Source organism: Perca fluviatilis, chromosome 2 (assembly GCF_010015445.1).
Source record: "Perca fluviatilis chromosome 2, GENO_Pfluv_1.0, whole genome shotgun sequence".
NCBI lineage: Eukaryota > Metazoa > Chordata > Actinopteri > Perciformes > Percidae > Perca > Perca fluviatilis.
In genome coordinates, this window is record NC_053113.1 from 43,995,617 (window position 1) to 44,019,382 (window position 23,766).

The following is a 23,766-nucleotide window of genomic DNA, read 5'->3' on the forward strand; positions in this document are numbered from 1 at the left end:
GAGACGGACGCTCTATTACCTGAGCCACAGCCGCCCACTAGGAGGAGAATAAAACTATAAGAACGTCTGTCTCCACAAAATGAATGTGTTTAGTGTTTGATGGTGTTGTTGGTTATTTATTTTGCTTTAGAATGTAATCGAGAGTGTACTGTACAATGAGGAATTGTACAGTATGCAGGTCGTATCTGAATTGTCATGAACAGGGAATAACCCGTGTTAACTGGCTTGGTTTGAATTGACAAATGAAGGGTTGAACATGGGTCAGATAACCCTGGTTACTCCATCGCTACCTTGTTGTTCCTGAATGGGCGTATGTGTGCTGTGCAATTCGTTACATCGCGAGACCTGATATCACGCGATAATTCCTGACGTCTTGCCAGCATCTCGCCAGCCGAAAGTTGCAAGGGTGGTTTTTCCGCTCACAGGTGCTAGGGGGGAGTGAGACGACTACCATTCAACTCAAAAAAAGTCATATAACCATTCCAATGACTCCAAAGCTGTTCAGTTAAGGTAAATTAAGCTAAAACAAACGCTGCATAGTTCCCCTTACGGATCTCGCCAGAATTTGTCCTGGGTCTGCCTCCTGCCTGGGGCTGCCGTTTCTATGTGCACGCTCAATCTCAATTTCTCCGTCATTCTCCAGCAATTCCCGAATCAACCCACCCAAAAACTTAAGCAGGATTGCCAAAACTGGCAGGATTTTCCCGTCTTTCCTTCTTGGCCGCCTCAAAACTTTCGATGCAACTCTCAACTTCGTCCAATCTGGGGATCAGGCTGGAGAGTTTTGACTCCATTGAAAACGATGAAGCGGCAAATTTCCTTCAGACCTTGTAGCTCAGTCAATATTTTCTCTAGTGTTGCAAATATTTTACCATTATCTGCCGGCGATTTCATGAGCCTGTTGCTTTTCTGCTAAGGTCACAGCAGCAGCGCCATCTTGGCCCTTTACAGTGGCATCTCCACAGCGGATCAGATGCTGCTTAATATCTGAACCGGCACTAACTTTTAAATTTTTGACATTTTCGGAATCCACAATGTTTCTCGTCCCAGCTGAGCAAATATGTCTCTGGTTAGTATTTTTAAAAGGATAAATACAGCAGTACACTACGGGAGCTCACTTTTTGCAAAACATTTTTTTTCTGAAGTAAAACTATTAACTTATTAATAGTGGGCTACTTAAAGTGAAGAGTCAAAGAGAGGCATTATCAGCACAATGTACTTACATTTACTTAACTTCTGTTCAAGGTAGAGCTTTCAACTCTACAATATAATCCTGGATAGTTTAATAAGTAATAATGCATCATATCTATATATATATATATATAAAAATACATAATATATATAAAAATTCAGTCCAAAGTAACCTAAATAAACCAAGCAGAGACCACTAGAAACCAGACTCTAGAAACTCAAGCAAGGGCAAATCAAGCACAAAACAGCAGTGCTCTACAAGCAGGGGGAACCTGGAAATGAGGTGGGGAGGGGGAGTACATTTAGCCAGGCTCAAGCTGTATTAAAATATATTTAAAACCTGAACCTACTCACTACCTCTGAGATGGGGCATTATGGAACAAATTCACTAGTCACAAGGCAGGCGAGGCAAAAAGGGTTTCCTGAAAGTGCTTCAAACAACATGTGCATAAAAGTGTTTTTTCACATACCTGGAGCAACAAACCTCAGCCACAACCACAGCAAGGACATATCAGGAAGCAGAGAGAGAACAAAGGAGCACTAACCTTTATCAGGGGGCTGACCAGGGGAGGGGTCAACAATACTGCATTCAACACCACTATACATTTAGTTGTGGAGCATTCCCCAGTACAGAAGGAAGCAACCATATGGCCAAATTCAAAGCTGCAAGCAGCATTTTGCGGGTTTCGGGCTACACAAAGCTGAGCTAAGTCACTTCAGATGGTTTAATACTGTATAGAAAAAGTGGTGAAACCAAGCACACACCTGTTTCATAACTATAATAGATACAGCATTTCAATCATTTCATCCTCCTTAATTGGATTTTGACAAAACTTGGTAGGTACAGTTCATGTCGTCGTTTCAAAATGGCTTGTTTGGTGCATATTTTTCCATGTAGCTCTCAGTTCCGGCCCTCCTTCGCTACCAGATGGGTCGTCTGACCTATTAGTTGGCTGAGGGCGCTGCCCCCCTGGTGGCTGAAACGGATAATTGCATTGTTTAAAAAATTAGTGGAATAATTAAGTCTGGCATGACCAGATATTGACAAAACAACTAAATGGTGGTAGGTAATACATCTGATTTCATATGCTGCTTTAGTAAAAAAAATTACAAAAATTACTGTTGCACTACTCTGGACATCTTACCGTGCCAACATTGCAATAAAGGTTTCCTAAATGCCATGTATATACATTTGATGTCAGCTTACTAATTGATTGTGGGTTTTATGTAGATTTAAACTTTTATACATTTATTGTTTATTGGAGAGGCCTCATTCACCTGTTTGGAGCTGGCTGGTGAATCTGACGCTCATGTAGACCATGACCCTTTTTGTGGATCTACTGATCGCTGTGGATTACTTTTTTTTCCGTGTCATTGGATTACAGCAAAATACGGATCTTTTTTCTTACGTGTCTTAATGTTTTATGGTGTGATTGCGCTTTGTTTCTGTGTTTGGAGAGGCATAACAGTCGAACACTGATTGTTCACTGTTACATTTTAGTTAAATTTAGGTGTTGGGGTATCCCGCCACCGTCGTGCCGCGATTGGATTTCATAAAGGCGAATTGTTAAATTGTTACAATGTAATTTAAAATGTGCATTAAAAATAAACATATATGTTTTGGATATGTTTTGGAATATAATGTTCAGCTTCGGCAGCTTTACCTATATTCTAAAATATACAATGACGAGGAAACCTAGTGACGAGTACACACATGTACAGTCCATAGCAACCAGTTTGTGTGTTGAATGTTACCCAGTGTGCCTTGCTAAATGGTCTCAATGTTTTATTGTTTTATTTCATGTGAATACTACTTTACTAGAGGACTAACTTAGTATTTGAAGTAATGCAATAATGCAGGAAGTGTGCATTTAGTTTCCATGCTTATTGTGTTTCCACAACAATGTTAGTGAGTAAATCTACTGAAATGGCCACCACACCATAACAGAGGAGTGTAATGCGTAAGATGAGAAAGCAGAGGTTAACTCATGTATTTCATGGCTGTAAAAAAAGGGCATATGTACATCTTAGCCAAGTGCAAACCAGTACATAAGGCATAGATAAATTCTTGGGGAGGGTCATGCCTCTTTTTCAAATAATTTTGTAGGGTCATAGAAAAATTATCACTGGCAAGGGGAGGGTCAAGTCTATTTTGATTAAAGATCCCAAAACTCCTCCGGTGGCCCCTTAAATAAATAACGAACAGTCCCTTATAGTAGAAATGTGCATCTCAGGCCCGCAAAGCTCTATAACAATTTTGGTGTTGATAGAATGAAAATCTACAAAGTTCTATTCATTAGACTGTTTTTCACATTATGCAAATTAGCAATAAACAATCATGGCAGAAGGCTTTTTTGTAGAGCACATTGAGCTGGACTGGTGTGAGAAATATCAAGTCAATCGGACTTACTGTGTGAGGGGCGTGGCCTTTCAAAATTTTGGCCTAAGTTATCCACCATCAGGCCAAATGGCATCATATTTTATGGGAAGTATAAGTATCAATTATGCTGACAATTTTCATGTTTCTAGCTTGTTTCAGCCCCCAGTAACTTGAGATAAGGCATAAAATGTTAAATAAGCCATGCCCACATGCACCAATCAATATGACACTTAAGATCCTGGTTATTGCTCGCCACCTGACTATATATATATAAAGTCGGACTGAAGATACGTTACAATTTTTATGACGATTGGACAAACCGTTAGTGAGTTATGTCCCGCCCTTTGCCAAATTCTTTGATTGATGGCGGCCATGTGTTTTGACCAGTCTTTTATAGTAGAAATACATATCCCAGTCCTGCAAGGCTGCAAACCAATTTTGGTTTCATTTTACGGTTTTTCACATGCAAATTTGCTAAACAATTATCACAGCGCACCTTTATGGTCCAAGAGGCTATTTTGTAGAGCACATTGATCTGCATAAGGTCGAAAAACGCTTTTTCTATCAATAATTACATGGCCGATTGGGGTCATATTTCTTGGGAAACCGAATGCACATCAATTCCAATCATTGGGCCAAGTTTTGTGTTTCTGGCTCATTACAGCTTGAACCCGCGAATTGCCGCTTGTGGCTATTTTCTTGAATTGGAAAAGGGATGAGATCAAGCACACACCTCTTTCCCTTTTTCATATTTTAACGAAAGTTGGCACTGGGTTTTGCGGTACACCTTGGTGTTTTTGGTGCCTCCTATGGGTTAAACTCAAAATCTATGTATTGACCTGTGCTCCATTGCTCAGGTATGTGCGCATCCTGGGAAACGTGGTTCATGCAATCCAGATCAAAACCAAGCTGTGCCAGCTGGTGGAGGTGATGATGGAGAGACGAGATGACCTGTCCTTCTGCCAGGAGATGAAGTTTAGGTCAGTGACAACAGCGGATTTTTAGATATACACACATCACTCAGGTCAATGACAAAGCCACCTCTACGACTCTACACCAGTTACCACTGTGTCACTTTTTTTATAGGGTATAAACGTGTACTTAAAGGTGCCCTGCCACACGTATTTGATTACTTTGTGTTAATGTCTGTAGTTTTACCATGGACTCTAACAATTTTGTGGAAATGCCTTGGTTACCTTGTTTCAAGCCATTCTAGAGTGGTATAGAAAGCCTGCAGGAAGACTCAGCTCGATTTGGGCCAGTTCTCATTAATATTCAACGAGCTAAGCTGCTTGACTCTGACTGGCTAACAGCTAGCCAATGAGAGCCTAGCTATCAGCATCCTTTACCCAGCGCAATTGGGTGAGCGCATAAATAGTAATGAGCTCAGGCAACACTACGTCAGACTGACCAGCTTTTGTAATTGGCTTGATTTCTCCACTTATTTCTCTTCAGTGGATAGAGCTGACGGAGGAGGTAGCAGTTCATTTTCACATTCACGACATAACACAAACACATATGGACCCAACATATTTAAAAAAATACAAGTAAAAACGGTTTTGTGTGGCAGGTCACCTTTAAAAGCTGGTTCAAGATCTTATATTTCACTCTACTTGTCCTTTAGATACAAATGTATTATCCCCCTAGGTCAGTTTTGAAGGTTGCACTGGTCTTCCTCTGTTATTGTAGGAACAAGATGGTGGAGTACCTGACCGACTGGGTGATGGGCACCTCTAACCAAGCTGCTGATGATGACATCAAGTGTCTGACAAGGTGCAGCTCTGTTACATGTGAACAACTCATCTAATATATTGTAAGAAATTGCGCTCTCCTCACTGTGTGTGTGTGTGTGTGTGTGTGTGTGTGTGTGTGTGTGTGTGTGTGTGTGTGTGTGTGTGTGTGTGTGTGTGTGTGTGTGTGTGTGTGTGTGTGTGTAGGGACCTGGACCAGGCCAGTATGGAGGCAGTAGTGTCTCTGTTAGCTGGTCTTCCTCTTCAGCCAGAGGAGGGAGACGGCGTAGAATTGATGGAGGCCAAATCTCAGCTCTTCCTTAAGTAAGAACACACCTGCACCCAACATCATCTGTGGCTTTGTAGCATCTGATCTTAAATTAATCTAAAAAAAAGTTCACAATCATTTAAAGATGAAGCGCACCCTCCGTTTTTATCAGGACGCTTGAAACTGCATATTTAACACTAGCAACACTACCAAAGACTGATTCACGTTAAATCAAACGGTGCCAAATTTCGGTACCCGAAATACTGTACTGTATCTGCATATCTCTGCATATTGACAGAGAGCGGAGCTCAGCTCCGACATAGACACACACACAGGCAGAGCTGTGCTGCTGATGGAGCGAAACTACGTTGACTCTGCAGTTTGTTAAAGTCACAGTGAGTCACTGCAATGCCGATAAAGTGGTTGCAAGTGTGGTTACAGTTTTCAAAACTCCACGCAGATAGTGTATATAATAGCGAGGCAAAAGCTATGGTTAGTCTTCCTCTGTGACAGTCAGGCACCACTGTGTTAACTGTGTCCTGTTGACTGACTGACAGGCTGTGGTTGTAGGGCAAGGCAACTTTATTTCAATAGCACATTTTAGCAACAAGGCAATTTAAAACACTTTACATAAACATTAAGGAGCAGTTTAAAAAGAGATAGAAAATAAAATAAGTTATACAGTTATTACAAATACAAGAATACAAGTTTCAGTGCAGTGTAAGAAATTAATACTTTTTTGACTTAATAGGTCGTAGGGATGGGTTTGGGAGAGGGAAGTAGGGAGGTGTTTTGTATGGTGTGTAAAATGTTCTAAATAAATAACATGTTCTAAGTAAATAGAATAAATTATTATTATAAATTATTTTTACAACTGAAATTTATGTTTTGTTATTACAGAGTGAAATTACCAAAAAAAGTTACCTTTGGGTACCGGAACCTGAATTCCAGGTACCCGTATCGGTACCGATACCGGAAAAAAAATAAACGGTACCCAACATCCAACCTGCCCTGTACTTTACAAGAGTATCAGTTGTATCCCTACTGTAAATCCAAAGTCATGACCATCTGAGAACACATTTGAACAAGCTAAACTCCAACATGCAGCGTTAACATACAGTATAGACAAGGACAGTTGGATGACTAAAATTAGTAAGACAATGTGAAGCATCATGAAAGTGTGTAATATCAAAGCTTTTAAATATATTGAGAAAAAAGACAGGTTGGCCCTCTGAACTGGCGGTAAAATACCTGCATGGACAAGCCCTTTCTAATGAATTAGCTGTTGTTGTTTGTGGTGGTGTGCAGGTACTTCACCCTGTTCATGAACCTGCTAAATGACTGCAGTGAGGTGGAGGATGAGGGCCAGGCAGTGGGAGGACGAAAGAGAGGAATGTCCCGTCGCCTGGCCTCCCTCCGCCACTGCACTGTCCTGGCTATGTCCAACCTCCTCAACGCTAACGTAGACAGTGGCCTCATGCACTCTATTGGTAAGTAAGCCACAATATTACTGCTCATAGCATTTGAAAATTTTAGCTTTTTTTAAATAGAAGTTACCAACAGAGTTTTTCCATCTTTCTCCTCAGGTCTGGGCTACCACAAGGACCTGCAGACTCGAGCCACTTTCATGGAAGTGCTGACCAAGATCCTGCAGCAGGGAACAGAGTTTGACACTCTGGCAGAGACGGTTCTGGCTGACCGATTTGAGAGGCTAGTGGAGCTGGTCACTATGATGGGAGACCAGGGAGAACTGCCCATCGCCATGGCACTGGCTAATGTGGTTCCTGGGTCCCAGTGGGTGTGTACCTTTTTTTTTATTTAGGATTGGTTTCACATAACATTATGTTGACAGTGGGCATACATCTTAAATACCTCCACTCAACATATAGTATGTGCTAAGATTTGTAGAAAGTATTTTAGTCCAGACAGGCGCAGAACATGGACTGCTGCTGTGCCTCAAGCTCCTCTGCAACTTTTTTTGTTTAATATTGTTGTATCTATTTTGAGTTTTTTGCAAAATGTGAGACGCCAAAGCGAGCCCTATCATACGTTATGATAGAGAACAACTTCTGCAGTAGATCGTTGGTGGACAGTACTTTTTCATCACGACCAACAAACAATGGGGCATTTCCATGGCTGGAATTACCTGTTGTCGTAACTGCTAAATGGAGGACACTAAGGAGACAAATGAAACAAGGCTTGTGTGTGGGGGTCCTAGGCTGCATCTCATAACCCTTATTTGATAGCTCCTCGGTCCTCAGCTGAACCGTAAGTTGTTCTGTTCCTCCTCGGTGAAGGCCGTCTCAAAGCTCTTATTTCTGACCCGAGGACTGAAGAGCAAGCATCAAGGAGGGATGACCGAGGAGCTATAGTCAAGGAAACACGAGAGCAGCCTTCCTTGAACCCATGCAGCTGAAGGAGTTTCTAACTCTGCCCAAACAGATGACTTATTAATGTGACAATTCAGAGGAAAGGACGTCTCATCCCTCTAAAACACATTTGCACGTTGCTTTTCTCCTTCCATGATTTCCTTGCGTCTCTTCCTTGTTTCCTTGTGTGAGGGACGAAGACGCAAGGAATGGAGGCAAGTGGAGGAGTCGGGGATGCAATTTAAGTTTTATGAGATACAACCCTAGTCAGAGAGAGAGACTTGGCTTGACCCCTCAATCCCAGACTCTGTCACTGTTCCAGAGGTGCTTTCCTTTCACCACCATGACCAGACAATATCATCGGTTAAGAGCAGACAGGGAGGTGTCTGCCTAATGTTTAACAACAAGTGGTGCTGAGTAGATGTGGAGATAATTTCTACGGCTGTTGTTCTTAATATTTGCTGGTGCAGTTTACATTGGTTGAAAATAATAATTAGGGCCCGAGCGCCGACAGCGGCGAAGGCCCTATTGAAACTGAAGGAATTATTAGGGGTCCAAGCCCGAGTCTTTAAGAACCGGTGGTAGCAATGCTACGCCGTTCGCACAGTAGGGCTGTGGAACCCTATTGTTTTTCTAAGGATTTTTAGAAACTTAACCTGGTCGGGAGCAGGTTAAGTTGGAGATCAGAGATCAGCCGGTGTTAAAGCACCGCCTACTGACCAATCAATAGGTTGATTGATAACGGCGTCACCGTTCTTAAAGAAGATCAGGCGGAGCTCGGTACAGAGAGAGAGAGAGAGAGAGAGAGGGGTGCGCTCATAAAAGTTAAACATTGAGAGACTAACAATCCCGTTAACATGGGTATTTTTATGAAATATAGCCTATATATTTTAATGGGAGGGAATTACATATCGGCTTCTTGAGCCATGTGTCGCCAGTGCGCACATCGGTTTGAATTATGTTTTTATATATTTTTTATTTGCTCTCACGATCGCTTCCCACTGCCAGGGTTGCAACTGAAATAATAGGCTAAAGCAACGACAGTTTATGGAAAGCACAAGTGTAATTATGATCAGATCTTGGTCCTGACTGATGGGGAAGTGATATCAATAAGCGTTGTGATTTAAACATCTACAGCGTCGGCTATTCATTTATTTTTTTTCCCAGCTTTCCTTCCTGTTTTAGGAAGCAGCGACTGTATTGCGTTTTCTCTGTAAAACCGTGTCTGTGTTCTTCATATTTATGGAGAATTATAATTTGCTCTTCTTATATAATATGCGGCTCTGGTAGATGTTTGCGATTGGTTGTGGTGCGCAAACACCACCTCTTTTATGTGAACGTGGCTGCCGCTGGATTGGGAAACCCTGAGTTGACTGAACTAGTTGATAACCAGCGTCGTAGTACAGGTTATGATGGACCGCGGTTGTTAGGTTAGGTGAAGCCGGATTACAGAAAGAGATCCAGGACAAGTTGATCTTGCTTCGTAGTACAGGCCTCTGGTGTTATATACAATAAACAAACTTCTTAACCCACCTGACAAAGTTTCTACAACCTTCACAGTGGACAAAATGTAACTCTTTTCTCCCACTTTTTCAATCCAAAATCAACACCATTCATATGCGCTGATACTGTGCAAATAAACATTGCAGTTGGTGCTAAGTGGAGAGTCTGTCATAGTGTGATTGGGTATGTTGGTGGCATTGATTATTAATTTCCCACGAAGGTGATCGCGGTTACGTGTCAGTTAAACTTCTCATCTCCAATCCTATCTGTATTTGTGAGAAGTGGCGCTGTCCTGAGTTGAAAGCCTAATTTACGGCTTTATTATGAAGTTAATAGGCGCGTGTGTTCGTGTTGGCCGCTGTCCATTTCCTAAGGTTTTGAAATGCAAACAACTTTTGACTACTTTTTTTTTGAACCTCGTGCGCCTGTGAGCACCCACGGAGGAAAACATCAATCGGCGCCTATGACACCATTTACAACAACCTGACCACCTCCCCTGCTCTTTCAACCACCACACCTGCCGGTAAAAATCACGATTTATCAAAAACCTACTTTTTCGAACTCCTCCTAGACCGTGCGACCGATCTGCACAAAACTTGGTACATAGCATCTCCAGACTGACCTGACTAAAAGTTATGGAAAGAATTGTTATACGATAAAAATTGCACATATAACGCACAAACTAATTTGTGTAGCTAACTGTGAAAACACCAACTTTGCCATAGCTCGGCCAAACTTAAGATTCTTCTTTGCCATGACCCTCTGGACGTCGCACATGCGTTTTACGAAAATGGGTCACTAGGGGGCGCTACAAGTACAAAAAGTTTATATCTCATGAACGGCTCATCCGATTTATACAAAATTTAATGGGTACCATCTCGGGCCAATCCTGAGCCCAAGCCTAGAATGGGGTACCGAAGGGTCAAAGTGGGCGTGGCCTATGGGACAAATTTACCACTTACACTAATGTGAACAGCTTTAAATTTACAGGGTAGATTGTCAATGGGCCCTGGACCACACCTACCAAAAATTACACATGTGGACCACTAGGTGGCGCTATAATGGATTTTTGTCATTAACTCCCACAATACACATCGCACATTAGAAATTCTTACATCCACGTGTTCTTTCAATCAAGCTGAATTACCTGATATAGGCCACGCCCATTTCTGCGCATACGTTTTTTCTCAAAATCGCGCAATGTGCAAAACCAAGATGGTAGTTAGCATCTCCAGATGGACCTGACCAAAAGTTATTGAAGGAATTTTGCTACATTAAAGTATGCCAATTTGACGACCAAACAAATCTTCCTAGCTAGCTACCACACACATATCATATCTCGGGCCAAATTAAATGTTATCAACAAATAGACAATCAACAAACTTGATATCATTTTTCAACATCCCACTATGATGCTCTGTACCAATTTTGGCTAAGATCGGCCTTTAGGTGGCACTATAAGCAACGTTTATTTGTTTTGGCCAAGAACTCAATGCATTTAAATGGGAAATTTGCAATTGTAATATCTCTGCCAGAGTAAAAGCAAACAACACGAAACTTATTCTTGTTCGGCATGCCGTTCTGAGGCTCTGTACCAAATTTGGTGAAGATCGGCCATTAGGGGGCGCTATAGTCAACATATATCAATTTGGGCCTTTTAACCCCGTCTGAGGTCGAGCATGGCACTTCTGATTCATAACTTTATAACTTCATAATCAAAAATAGTCTAAGTGTAGGGTCTTTTGGAGCTAAAAGCTAACAGTTGCCCTTTTCTGCTGGTGTTTTCTTTGTCTTCCTAGCCCTTACATAATGTTTTGCGTCCAGCCTTGAAGTCCAGAGTTTTTCGGGTATTTTTTAAATTAATCCATACTGTTATATCCAAGATTGATACACTGTGTGTGAGAAATGTTAATAGTTTGTCCATTATGAGTTATAATGTTCAATATTTTTATTTTTCCACTGGATGACTCAAAATATATAGAACTGTAGATGCGTTGCTCGTTGGGCATGCCGCTCTGAGGATTTGTACCAAATTTTGCTAAGATCGGCCATTAGGGGGCGCTATAATCAACGTACAAGTGTTTTGCCCTGTTAATCAATGTTAATGGAATATTTGCAATGGAAATGTATCACAGATCTTGCAGCTCACACTTCTCAATATTTAGTGATGTTTACCTCCTACTCAGTTGAAAGCCTACTGAGTTGAACGCCTACTTTACGGCTTTATTATCGAGTTAATAGCCGCGTGTGCTCGTGTCGGCCGCTGTCCATTTCCTAAGGTTCTGCAATGCAAACAACTTTTGACAACTTTATGTTTTTTTAAATGACGTGTGCCTGTGAGCACCCTCAGAGGAAAACATCAATCGGCGCCTACGACACCATTTACAACAACCTGACCACCTCCCCTGCTCTTTCAAACACCACACCTGCCTCCCCCCCTCCACCCTCTCAGTCACTCTCTCATTTCTCTCTGCTGCCCCCTGTGGTCAGGGGGTTAAGAAGTTTGTTTATATTAGAGAATTGTTAAAGGTTGTCTGTATATGCATGGCGACGAACTGTTAACCACTACAGCGCAGCTTCCCGGGGCGTCGGGGACGACTGGCGTCGGAGGTGACTGGCGTCGGAGGTGACTGGCATCGGAGGCGATTGGCATCGGAGGCGATTGGCATCGGAGGCTTGGGCCCCGTCATAACTGCTTGCAGTTCTAGTTGTTATTCTTTCTTTCTAGTATTTTTCCCGTCAAATGAATTGCCTTTTTGAGGGGCTTAACATATTCAAAAACTCACCAAATTTGGCGGTCGCATCAAGTCTGGTGAAAATTTACGTATTTTAAAGGGTTTCGGGAATAGCCGCCCAAAAATGGCTCGCTAGCGCCCCCTAGAAAGTTAAATAAATTGAGCCCCTGCAGTGGGTTTAACGTAGACTCACGAAACTTGGTACACATATGTAACATGTCAAGATCTACAAAAAACTTCATTAGAGCCATACCCTAAACCCAACAGGAAGTCCGCCATTTTGAGTTCGAAATTAGTGCGATTTTGGCCATTTCCACGTCGTACTTTAACGAACTCCTCCTAGAGATTTCATCCGATCAACTTCAAACTCGGTCTGTGCCATCTTAAGACGTTAAAGATGAAAAGTTGTTAAAAGAAAAACTTTTCGTCATAGGGCGTGGTCATGGCGGGGTGGCCATTTTGTGCGTTTCGCGGCCGAAACAGGAAGTGGGTGTAACTCGAGTGTACGTTGTCCAACTGGCTCAAAACTTTTCAGGATTCATAAGAGTCCAACCCTGAGGACAAATAAAGGCTTTTTTACTTAAAGTTTACTTAGTGGCAACAAGAAGTAGGCCTAAAAGTCAAGGTGCTATACTTTAACGAACTCCTCCTAGATATTTCATCCGATGGACTTCAAACTTGGTCTGTATCATCCCAACACCTTAACGATGAAAAGTTATTAAAAGAAAAACTTTTCGTCAGACGGTGTGGGCGTGGCGGCCATTTTGAGTGTTTAGCGATGAACAAAGAAGTTGTTGTAACTTGAGTGTACGTTGTCGTATCTGCCCAAAATTTGTCACGATTGACAAGGGTCCAGGCCTGAGGACACCTACAGGCCAAAATTGACTTTTGGTCATAGCGCCCCCCGCTGGCAACATGAAATGCGCCTTATATGACAAACATCATCCGATTTGCATGAAACTTAGAATGTGTGGTCTACATGTGATACTGAGCCGCCCCCTATAATATGGCCACGCCCACTTACTCAGGCCACGCCCCCTTTCATAACATTTTAACCGTTTATGGTATACCCTTGTGTGAGGTGTCATTGAACTCAGCAACCACCCCCCTAAAGGGGGTGTTTGCCCCCCCTAAAAAAATACCCCCCCCCCTTTAAAAAAAAATACCCCCCTTTTTCCCCCTGTTTTTGTTTTTTTTTTTTTTGCTCCCCCCCCCCCTTTTTTTTTTGGTTGGTTTGTTTTCCCCCCCCCCCCCCCCCCCCTTTTTTTTTTTTTTTTTTTTTTTTTTTTTTTTTTTTTTTTTTTTTTTTTTTTTTTTTTTGCACCCCGCCCCCGCTTCCTTCTTCATTGGTGATGGTTTAGCCCGCACCGTATATTTAAGCCACGCCCGCTTTTATAACTAATGACCTGTTTGATGTATACCCTTGTGTGAGGTATCATTGAACTCAGCATAGACGTCTTTCTTCATTGGTGATGGTTTGACGCGCCCCCTATGCTTAAGCCACGCCCCCTTTAATAAATGCTGACCCATCTAAGGTAGAGTCTTGTGTGAGGTATCATTGAGTTCAGCAGAGACTTCCTTCTTCATTGGTGATGGTTTGACCCGCCCCCTATGCATTAGCCACGCCCCTTTTCACAGCTAATGAACCGTATGACGTAGAGTCTTGTGTGAGGTATCGTTGAACTCGGCGGGGAGTTCCCTTTTCATTGGTGACAATTTGCGGCGTCTGAGTGCCGCGTAAATCTGCGACGTAGATCGCGCGAGCGTAACGCGGCGCCGTAACTGACGTAGCGAGGGGCCCGATCCGCTGCGCTCGCAGCTTTAATAATTCCTTTAGTTTCAATAGGGCCTTCGGCGCTCGGGCCCTAATTAAAATGAAATAAGAACTGTACACTTAAAACAATATCAACCCACCCTCTCCAGGACCCCGTGGGCTGGCTGTAATCTGAGTCGGCCTTTTAATGTCTCTGCCATTAAAAGCCACATATCTACATTCACCTGTCTAGCACCATGGATGCGAGCTGTTGAAAGTTCCATATAAACTATGTCTAGAAAGGTCAGAAGCCATTGCTTAATGGTCAACGTGTGTGGGGGCTTCCTGCGCACCGCCACCATTTTCTTCGCAGCCGTGAGCTTTTTTTTTTTTTCTTTTTAGCAATGAACAGCTCGTGAAGCGGATGTACAGGCAAGGGATGCTGCCACGGTACGCCATGTGCCTTAATAGCTGCTCTAAGCTGGAGGTAAAAAAAGGACGTGTCCTGGTAGGTTAAAATCTTTCTTAAGGTCTAGAAAGGAGCATAGTCCGTTTAGATCAAAAATGTCCCCTAAAAGGTGAATGCCCCCCTTTTCCCATTGGGGGAAGGTGATTGGCCTACCACCCATCAACAGACCATTGTTATTAAAAATGCGGGAATAAAGATGCCATTTGCAGGAAGAGTTACAATACCTGTCCACCGAGCGCCAAACCTCAACGAGATGAGAAATGATCGGACCAAATCGTAGTCGACACTGCCTAACCGACGTGTTCGCAAATAACACATCTGTCAAAGACCAAGGGTTAGTTGGGAACTGCTAAGCCCCTGTTCAATCTGCCACGCTGAGCAGTGGAAGTTTTCACACGTGGACATTTTCCTTTCCAAATAAGTTCAAGGCTACTTAAGGCTGCCGCGTGGTCCACTACGGCCTTTGAGTTTCTTCAACGGCAACTTTTATGGTCGACATTTCAGCTTTAATTAAGCCAATACTCCCTGAGAGCGCTGCCAATTCAGTTCGGATGATATCCAGCTTACTGTCTGTGCCCTTGGCCAACTCATTGAGCTGCGTGAAGCGAGATTCAAAAAATTCCATCTGTTTCTCCATCAGTGCGTCTGTAATGGCGCCGAGCTCGCCACCACATTGCCCTTTATTTGTCTTTGCAGAGGCTCCACTTGCATTGTTTCTCCTCACAGAGTCGGCCATTCCTACTCCTGAAAGCTGAACACTGTTAAGGCGTCTGAGGAAGTCAAACTTAATGGGATAAACTAGTTAAGAAGGGAGAGTCGGGCAGGAGTGAATATCCTAAGCTGCCATCTTGTCCAGCCTTTGCAGATTTTAAGAGCGCCAACCTGAGGAAAGTCCTGCCAAGATTTAATCAACACATAAGAGCTCTACGACATTGCTTCTGCACGACAGATTGGTGTGTGTTTAAGGACAACAACATGGATACATGCACGGAAGCACTTGTGTAGCAAGGTCATTGGCAACATCGATAACTTATGTTGTACCAAGGATTACTGTACGGACATTCTCAAATCAGAAACCCGGGGTTAACTGGGAAGTCCAGGTATGCGTTCTGGAGAGCTATTAGCATTGCAAAGAGTCAATACATTAACAAAGTTGAGTCTAACTACCAGGGCTCCAACACCAGAAACCATAACTGAGAGGAAAAGTAGCAGTGTTGAGGCGATGTCTGCATCTCTCCCAGATGAGCTGCAAACTTCTATGCACGCTTTAAGGATCAACTCCCAGGCTGTGGAAATACAGGACTGCTGCCCACTAGTAATATTCAAGGCGGATGTGTGCAGACCTTTCAAAAAGGTTTAACCCACACAAGGCACGTGGACCTAATGGCATTCCTGGCCGAGCTCTCAAAGTGTGTGCAGACATACTGGCAGATGTCTTTATAGACATTTTCAACCTCTCACTGCTCCAGTCTGTAGTCTCCACATGTTTCAAGAAGACCACCACTGTCCACTGTCCCCAAAAAGACCCAAGCCCTCTGCCTGAATGACTACCGCCCAGTAGCAGTAGTACTTTGAGGGGTTGGTCAAAATCTTCATCAGCAGCTCCCTCCCTAACTCACTAGATCCACTTTAATTTGCATACAGAAGCATACACCTTCTGCGATTAAATCCTTAGTTCCTGATGGGCAGACCCATAGCAGTGCAGATTGGCTCCACCACATCCTCCCCCCCCTGAACCTCAACACCAGCGCCCCCCAGGGCTGCGTTCTCTGCCCTGTCCTGTAATCCTTGTTCACGCACGACTGCGTGGCCACTCACAGCTCCAACACCATCATAAAGTTAGTAATCGGCCTGATCACCGACGGCAACGAGACGACCTACAGATCGGTCAGAGCCCTGACATTACATAAGTCCCTGACATGACAACATCCTCCATCTGAACATCAGTCTCAACATCTCAACATCAGTAAAACAAAGCAGCTGATTGTGGACTACAGGAAGCAACAGAGATGCAGCCTCTATCTCCATCAACAGTACTACAGTGGAGAGAGTCAGCAGCTTCAGGTTCCTCTGTGTTCACCTCAACTCAGCGAGGATTGAGAACTCACCACACCAACACTATCACAAAGGCTGCTAGACGGCTCTTCTTCCTCTGCTGGCTGAGGAGGTTCAACATGTGTTAGGGTTAACCCGCTATGAGATAGCTCCACAACTATAGAACTAAACCACAGCTTTTCCTCACTTTCCGACCCCATTTTGGCCACATGCCTCCGAAACTTGCAAACAAGAAGGTGGAGAAAACTTTGCTGAAAGGACCAACATCAAACCCAAATTTTAATGAAGAAAAGATTGGCGAGCTAAAGCTAGCTAAAACCCACGAGGCCAATATTAGGCCTGCCGAAGCAGAGATGGACACTGCAGCACTAGCTACACCTGACAAACTCTCGCCACCGGATCTGCTTCTTGCAATCACTAATTTGAATAAAAATCTTAACGATATATCTGTCTACTCAAATCCAAAAGCTGCAATCCGATGTCACGGAAACCAGAACATGCCTCCAGACACTTGAAACCAGCATTAACGTTCACGATAGCCGGATTGACGAACTGGAGTCATTATGCTGCTCCCTCCAGGCAGACAACAAGTATATAAAAACAAAGCTGGAAGACCTGGAATCCAGATCCAGACGCCAGAACATCTGGATCGTCGGGATCCCTGAGGGTGCTGAGGGAGGTCAGCCTATCGACTTTATCACAGAGCTGATACCCACTGGGCTTGCCCGTGCTGGGCAAGGAGCACTTTGGGGCGAACTTCAAAGTTGACCGTGGTCTCACCGGTCCCTTGCGGCCAAACCCGCCAATGGTGCCCCCCCGAGACCGTTCATCGCCAGGCTGCACTATCCACAATCCCGAGATCTCATCTTACGTCTGGCCAGTGAGAACCACCCTATTCACTGATATAATTCACTTTGTTTCCACAAGCGTGATGTCGGAGTAGGTTACTGTAAAGTCGTGAAAGTGGAAGTTATAAATACTATTAGCTAATAGTCGCCAGGAAGGCTGAAACACACAATAAAGAGATTTTGAAAAAAAAATACAGATTTTGCTTTTACTCATGTTTGTGTTGTTTCTTTTGTTTTGTTTTTTTGTTATTTATTGAGCATTGTTGGAGGTGCCTGAGGCCTAAGATTTTATTTGCCAACGACTACTTGTTATTGTTGTGTACTTGACAAATAAACAACCTTAAACCTTGAAGTTTTTCATTGACCGCTCAGCACAGGTATGTTAAATTTACAATTTTGCATTAAACTTACATCCATAAAATAAATTAATATATATGTATGTGTATGTGTTTTTTTTTTTTTAATATATATATCGATTCAGTGATATATATGTGTTTGTTGTATTTCCAGGATGAACTAGCCCGAGTCCTGGTGACGCTATTTGACTCCCGCCACCTCCTCTACCAGCTCCTGTGGAACATGTTCTCTAAAGAGGTGGAGCTGGCTGACTCCATGCAGACTCTCTTCAGAGGAAACAGCCTGGCCAGCAAAATAATGACCTTCTGTTTCAAGGTAGAAAACACAGCACAATCCCTGCCATGAAATAATTACAAATGTCTGATCTAAAACATCTGCCTACAAGGACATGTATATATTATTGACTGGATTTATATTGTCTTGTGTCAGGTATATGGGGCAGCATACCTGCAGAAGCTACTGGAGCCTTTATTAAGAGGGGTCATCACCACCCCTGAACACATCAGCTTTGAGGTGGATCCCACCAGGTAAGTACATGCATCATCATGCTCTGACAACATTTACTGTAATATTCATATTGTCAGACAGTTAATTGTCAAATAAATAATCCAACAAGACAAGAACTCATTCTAAACTATTGTTATTCATGTCTGTGTTATATAGAAGACATTTTTTTTATCTGTTCTAAATGTACTTTAAAAGTGATATTTTCAAGTTTTTAATGCTCTTATCAACATGGGAACAGACAAATATGCTTGCTTTATGCAGATGTTTATTATTATAGCAACAATCCAAAACAATGTCAAATACTGTCTAGAATATTCTCCAGAATAACCTCAAAGGTACTGTATGCTCAAAAATATGCTAAAAGCATAATATGGCAAACTCAAGCCCATCAAGCAACAACAGATGGGCATATTGACCTGAATGGGACATCACTTGGCTTATTACACGGGTTGGTTGGATACTTGATTCAAACTGGTCCATCACAGCATTCTGCGGCCTGCCATTTCTGTATAACAGATGTTGTCATGGACAAAGTTTGGATAAAATCATTTTTAAATCAATATTTTTGCTCATACCGCTGATCAGCTGATCATATAGGGAGAGAGATGGTGGGGAAAACAGGGATTGCTATCAGCGCTGACAACAGTGCAAACAGAGCATTGGTTAGCTCCATCATTGTTAGCTTATTTAACAGGGCAACCAGACTTCCGCTGGAGAGCTATTCTCATCAGCGGTAAAGTTAACTGTCCTGACTGAGACGCAGGCGTCATCGGCTTCATGTATGAGTAGCCGTGTGATTACCCGTGTTAATAAGTGGGATAAAGTAGAGCAAGCCGGTCATTATTGCGAAGTAGAACCCCGACGCGAACTGCAGCATCGCTTCCTGATTTCCCAAACTAATGAGTGTCGTTAAAAGGAATTTTCGTCAACTCATTATTGCGTTACTTTTGACAACCCTATTAATAATGCATTTGACTGCAATGTCCCAGAGAGTGATTTTTAGGTGTTTAAGTATTTGATACACTGCAGATTTTGCAGGTTTTCCCACTTACAAAGCATATAGAAGTCTGTAATTTTTATCATAGGTACTCTTCAACTGTGAGTGACGGAATCTAAAACAAAAATCCAGAAAATCACATTGTATGATTTTTCAGTAATTAATTTGCATTTTATTGCATGACATACGTATTTGATACATCAGAAAAACAGAACTTAATATTTGGTACAGAAACCTTTCTTTGCAATTACAGAGATCATACGTTTCCTGTAGTTCTTGACCAGGTTTGTACACACTGCAGCAGGAATTTTGGCCCACTCCTCCTTCCAGATCCTTCAGGTTTTGGGGCTGTCGCTGGGCAATACGGACTTTCAGCTCCCTCCAAAGATTTTCTATTGGGTTCAGGTCTGGAGACTGGCTAGGCCACTCCAGGACCTTCAATTCAATTTTATTTATAGTATCAAATCATAACACGAGTTCTCTCGAGACACTTTACAGATAGAGTAGGTCTAGACCACACTCTATAATTTACAAAGCCCCAACAATAGCAGTAATTCCCTCAAGAGCAAGCAATGCGACAGTGGCGAGGAAAAACTCCCTCTTGGGAAGAAACCTCGGACAGACCCAGGCTCTTGGTAGGCGGTGTCTGAAGGTACCGGTTGGGGATGCGATGAACAGTGGTGATAATAGTCACATTAATAATGGAACAGTGACTTCAAATGGTAGTCGTAGTAGTTCATGTCATATCAGGGCGCTGCAGGGTGTTACAGGATGTAGCGTGGCCCAGCAGAGCATGGATGGACGTAGCAGGAAGCAGCAGGGTTTAGCAGGATGCAGGATGACATTGCAGGGCACCGCTGAGCTCAGCAGGGAGTGCAGCAGGACCACGGCGACAGCTGCAACCAGGATCTTGGTGCCAACGTTCTCCAAGGAAATACGCTGGGCGGAAAAAACATAAGGACTCCGGGGAGTAAACTCCCCAGAAGCTAGGATTAATAACAAGCATTTCTGGAACGGGATGCACAAAAATGGTAATAGAAAGGGAGAGGAGAAAGCAGCTCAGTGTGTCAAAGGAAGGAAGTCCCCCGGCAGTCTAGAACTATAACAGCGTAACTAAGAGAGATAGGTCATAAGGAGAGGTGGCCTGTTCGGGCTTGAAACTCTCCCCTGCCGGATCGGGCTGTGCTGGCCTGCCTCCCTCTACTTTTGTTATATATTATTAATCTAACAATTATGAAGAGAAGCAGGTGGGCCAGTTAGGTGGACACTGCAACTCCTCACTCCCTAACTATAAGCTTTATCAAATAGGAGAGTTTTAAGTTCATTCTCGAATGTGGTGACAGTTTCTGCCCCCCGAACCCAGATTGGGAGCTGGTTCCATAGGAGAGGAGCCTGATAACTAAAGGCTCTGGCTCCCATTCTACTTTTAGAGACTCTAGGTACCACAAGTAACTCTGTGTTCTGGGAGCGCAGTGCTCTAGTGGGACAATAAGGTATTAGGAGCTCTTCTAGATATGATGGTGCTTGACCATTTAGAGCTTTGTAGGTCAGGAGAAGGATTTTAAATTCAATCCTGGATTTTACAGGAAGCCAATGCAGAGAAGCTAATACAGGAGAAATATGATCTCTTTTCTTAGTTCTTGTGAGAACACGTGCTGCAGCATTCTGGATCAGCTGGAGAGTCTTAAGGGACTTATTTGAGCAACCTGACAGTAGGGAATTACAATAGTCCAGCCTGGAAGTAACGAATGCATGGACTAGTTTTTCAGCATCGTTTTGAGACAGGATATTCCTAATTTTGGCAATGTTACGAAGATGGAAAAAGGCTATTCTTGAGGTTTGTTTTAGATGGGCGTTAAAGGATATATCCTGATCAAAAATAACCCCTAGATTTCTGACAGTAGTGCTGGAGGCCAGGGCAATACCATCCAGAGTAGCTAAGTCTTTAGATAATGAGGTTCGGAGGTGTTTAGGGCCCAGCACAATAACTTCAGTTTTGTTAGAGTTTAACATCAGAAAATTATAGGTCATCCAGGATTTTATATCTTTAATGCACGCTTGAAGTTTAGCTGGCTGATTGGTTTCGTCGGATTGGATTGACAAGTATAATTGGGTGTCATCCGCGTAACAGTGAAAGTTAATTGAGTGTTTCCTAATAATATTACTGAGAGGAAGCATATATAAGGAAAATAGAATTGTTCCAAGCACTGAGCCTTGTTGAACGCCATGGCTAACGTGCTTGGAGGATTTATCGTTAACATTAACAAATTGAGATCGATCAGAGAAATAGGACTTAAACCAGCTTAGAGCGATTCCTTTAATGCCAACTAAGTGTTCCAATCTCTGTAACAGGATTGTATGGTCAATAGTGTCAATTGCAGCACTAGGATCTAGTAGAACAAGAATGGAGACAAGTCCTTTGTCTGCAGCAGTTAGAAGGTCATTAGTAATTTTCACCAGTGCCGTCTCTGTGCTATGATGCTTTCTAAATCCTGATTGAAAGTCATCAAATAAACTATGGCTATGTAGAAAATCACATAACTGATTAGCAACTACCTTCTCAAGGATCTTGGATAAAAAGGGAAGGTTAGATATAGGTCTATAGTTTGACTATCAGGATCGAGGGTGTTTTTTTTTTAGAAGAGGTTTTATAACCGCTACTTTAAATGACTGCGGTACATAACCTGTTAATAAGGACATATTGATCATATCTAGTAATGAAGTGGATTTTACCATGGGTAGCGCTTCTTTGAGTAGTCTTGTTGGGATGGGGTCTAAGAGACAGGTAGATGGCTTAGCTGAGGATATCTTTAACATTAATTGTTGAAGGTCTATAGGCTAAAAGCAGTCTAAAAATATGTCGGGACTAGTCGTTCTTTCTAGCAGTCCTGCGTTTAAAGGTGAACCGTTAGAAGTTGAGGGCAAAAGGTGATGGATTTTATCTCTAATTTTATCATTAAAGAAGCTCATGAAGTCATCACTACTCAGAGCTAAAGGAATAGATGGCTCAGTAGAGCTGTGACTCTAATCTGTCAGCCTGGCTACAGTGCTGAAAAGAAACCTTGGTTTGTTCTTATTTTCTTCTATTAGTGATGAGTAATAGTCTGATCTGGCCTTTCTTAGGGCCTTCCTATAGGTTTTGAAACTTTCTTGCCAATCCAAATGAGATTCTTTCACTTTGGTGGAACGCCATTTACTTTCTAGGTTTCGCGAGATTTGTTTTAATTTGCGAGTTTGGGAGTTATACCAAGGTGCTAGTTTCCTTTGCTTCATCATCTTCTTTTTGAGGGGAGCAACAGAGTCTAAAGTCGTCCATAGGCAGGTTGTAGCACCATCTACAAATGTATCAATTTGAGAGGGACCAAGGTTAACATAAAGGTCATCTGTTATGTTAAGGCATGACATAGAGTCAAATGCTGTTGGAATATCTTCCTTAAATTTAGCTATAGCACTGTCAGATAGGCATCTAGTGTAGAAGTTTTTATCTAATTTAGTATATTCAGGTATTAAGATTTCGAAAGTAATTAAAGAATGATCTGATAATACCGAATTCTGCGGAAATACTATTAAATCCTCAATTTCAATACCATATGCCAACACAAGGTCGAGGGTGTGGTTAAAACAATGCGTCGCCTTGTGCACACTCTGACTGAAACCAATTGAATCCAATAATGAGTTGAAAGCAGTACTAAGGCTATCATTGTCAACATCCACATGGATATTAAAATCACCTACAATAAGTACTTTGTCAGATTTAAGGACTAAACATGATAAAAACTCTGAGAATTCAGATAAAAATTCAGAATACGGACCTGGAGCCCTGTAAATAACAATGAATATAATTGGCTGTAATGTTTTCCATTTTGGATGTTGAAGATTAAGAACAAGACTTTCAAACGAGTTATAATTTTGTTTAGGTTCAGGATTAATTAACAGGCTTGAATCAAAGATGGCTGCAACTCCCCCTCCTCGGCCTGAGCCTCTAGGAATTTGAGTATTAATACGACTGGGAGGAGTGGCTTCATTTAGACTGACATATTCTTCCTGGCCCAGCCAGGTTTCAGTAAGAAAAAATAAATCAATTTTATTATCTGATATCAAATCGTTTACCAATACTGCTTTAGAAGACAGAGATCTAATATTTAATAGTCCACATCTAATTTTCCTATTTTGTTCTATCGTTGCAGTCGTTTTAATTCCAATTAGGTTGTTAAGTATAGCGCATCTTTTGTTTACCTTTGATTTAACCGATCTGAGCCGGGGGACAGACACAGTGCTTATTAGACTATGAGTGGGCGACTGCTCCAACGGAAGCACAGAGGGGCGCATTGCACTGCACCTCTGATTACTAATATCAAACTTGGGTTGTCATGGTTTATGACCGATAATAGACTCTGTCAGATTTTTAGATATGATTTTTAGAGCGGCTTCGTCCCAGGTGGGATGAATGCCGTCTCTCCTAATCAGAACAGGCTTGCCCCAGAACGCCCTCCAGTTATTCGTAGCCCACATCATTAGCTGGGCACCACCCCGACAACCAGCGGTGGAAGGATGACGTACGGCTGTACATTTTCATCATTGGTCAGGTTTGGCAGGGGTCCAGA

General features: G+C 42.5%; 1 protein-coding gene across 7 annotated transcripts in view; it reads left to right on the forward strand.

Annotated features, from left to right (window-relative positions):
* Positions 1-23,766, forward strand: part of nf1a (neurofibromin 1a) — a 393,989-nt gene that overhangs the window by 169,048 nt on the left and 201,175 nt on the right. For all 7 annotated transcript variants that reach the window (XM_039824923.1, XM_039824958.1, XM_039824930.1 and 4 more), the window contains exons 22-28: positions 4,429-4,551; positions 5,261-5,344; positions 5,509-5,625; positions 6,878-7,059; positions 7,156-7,367; positions 17,812-17,973; positions 18,088-18,185. In XM_039824923.1, the coding sequence (XP_039680857.1) occupies positions 4,429-4,551; positions 5,261-5,344; positions 5,509-5,625; positions 6,878-7,059; positions 7,156-7,367; positions 17,812-17,973; positions 18,088-18,185 (978 nt within the window). The remainder of the gene's footprint in view (positions 1-4,428; positions 4,552-5,260; positions 5,345-5,508; positions 5,626-6,877; positions 7,060-7,155; positions 7,368-17,811; positions 17,974-18,087; positions 18,186-23,766) is intronic.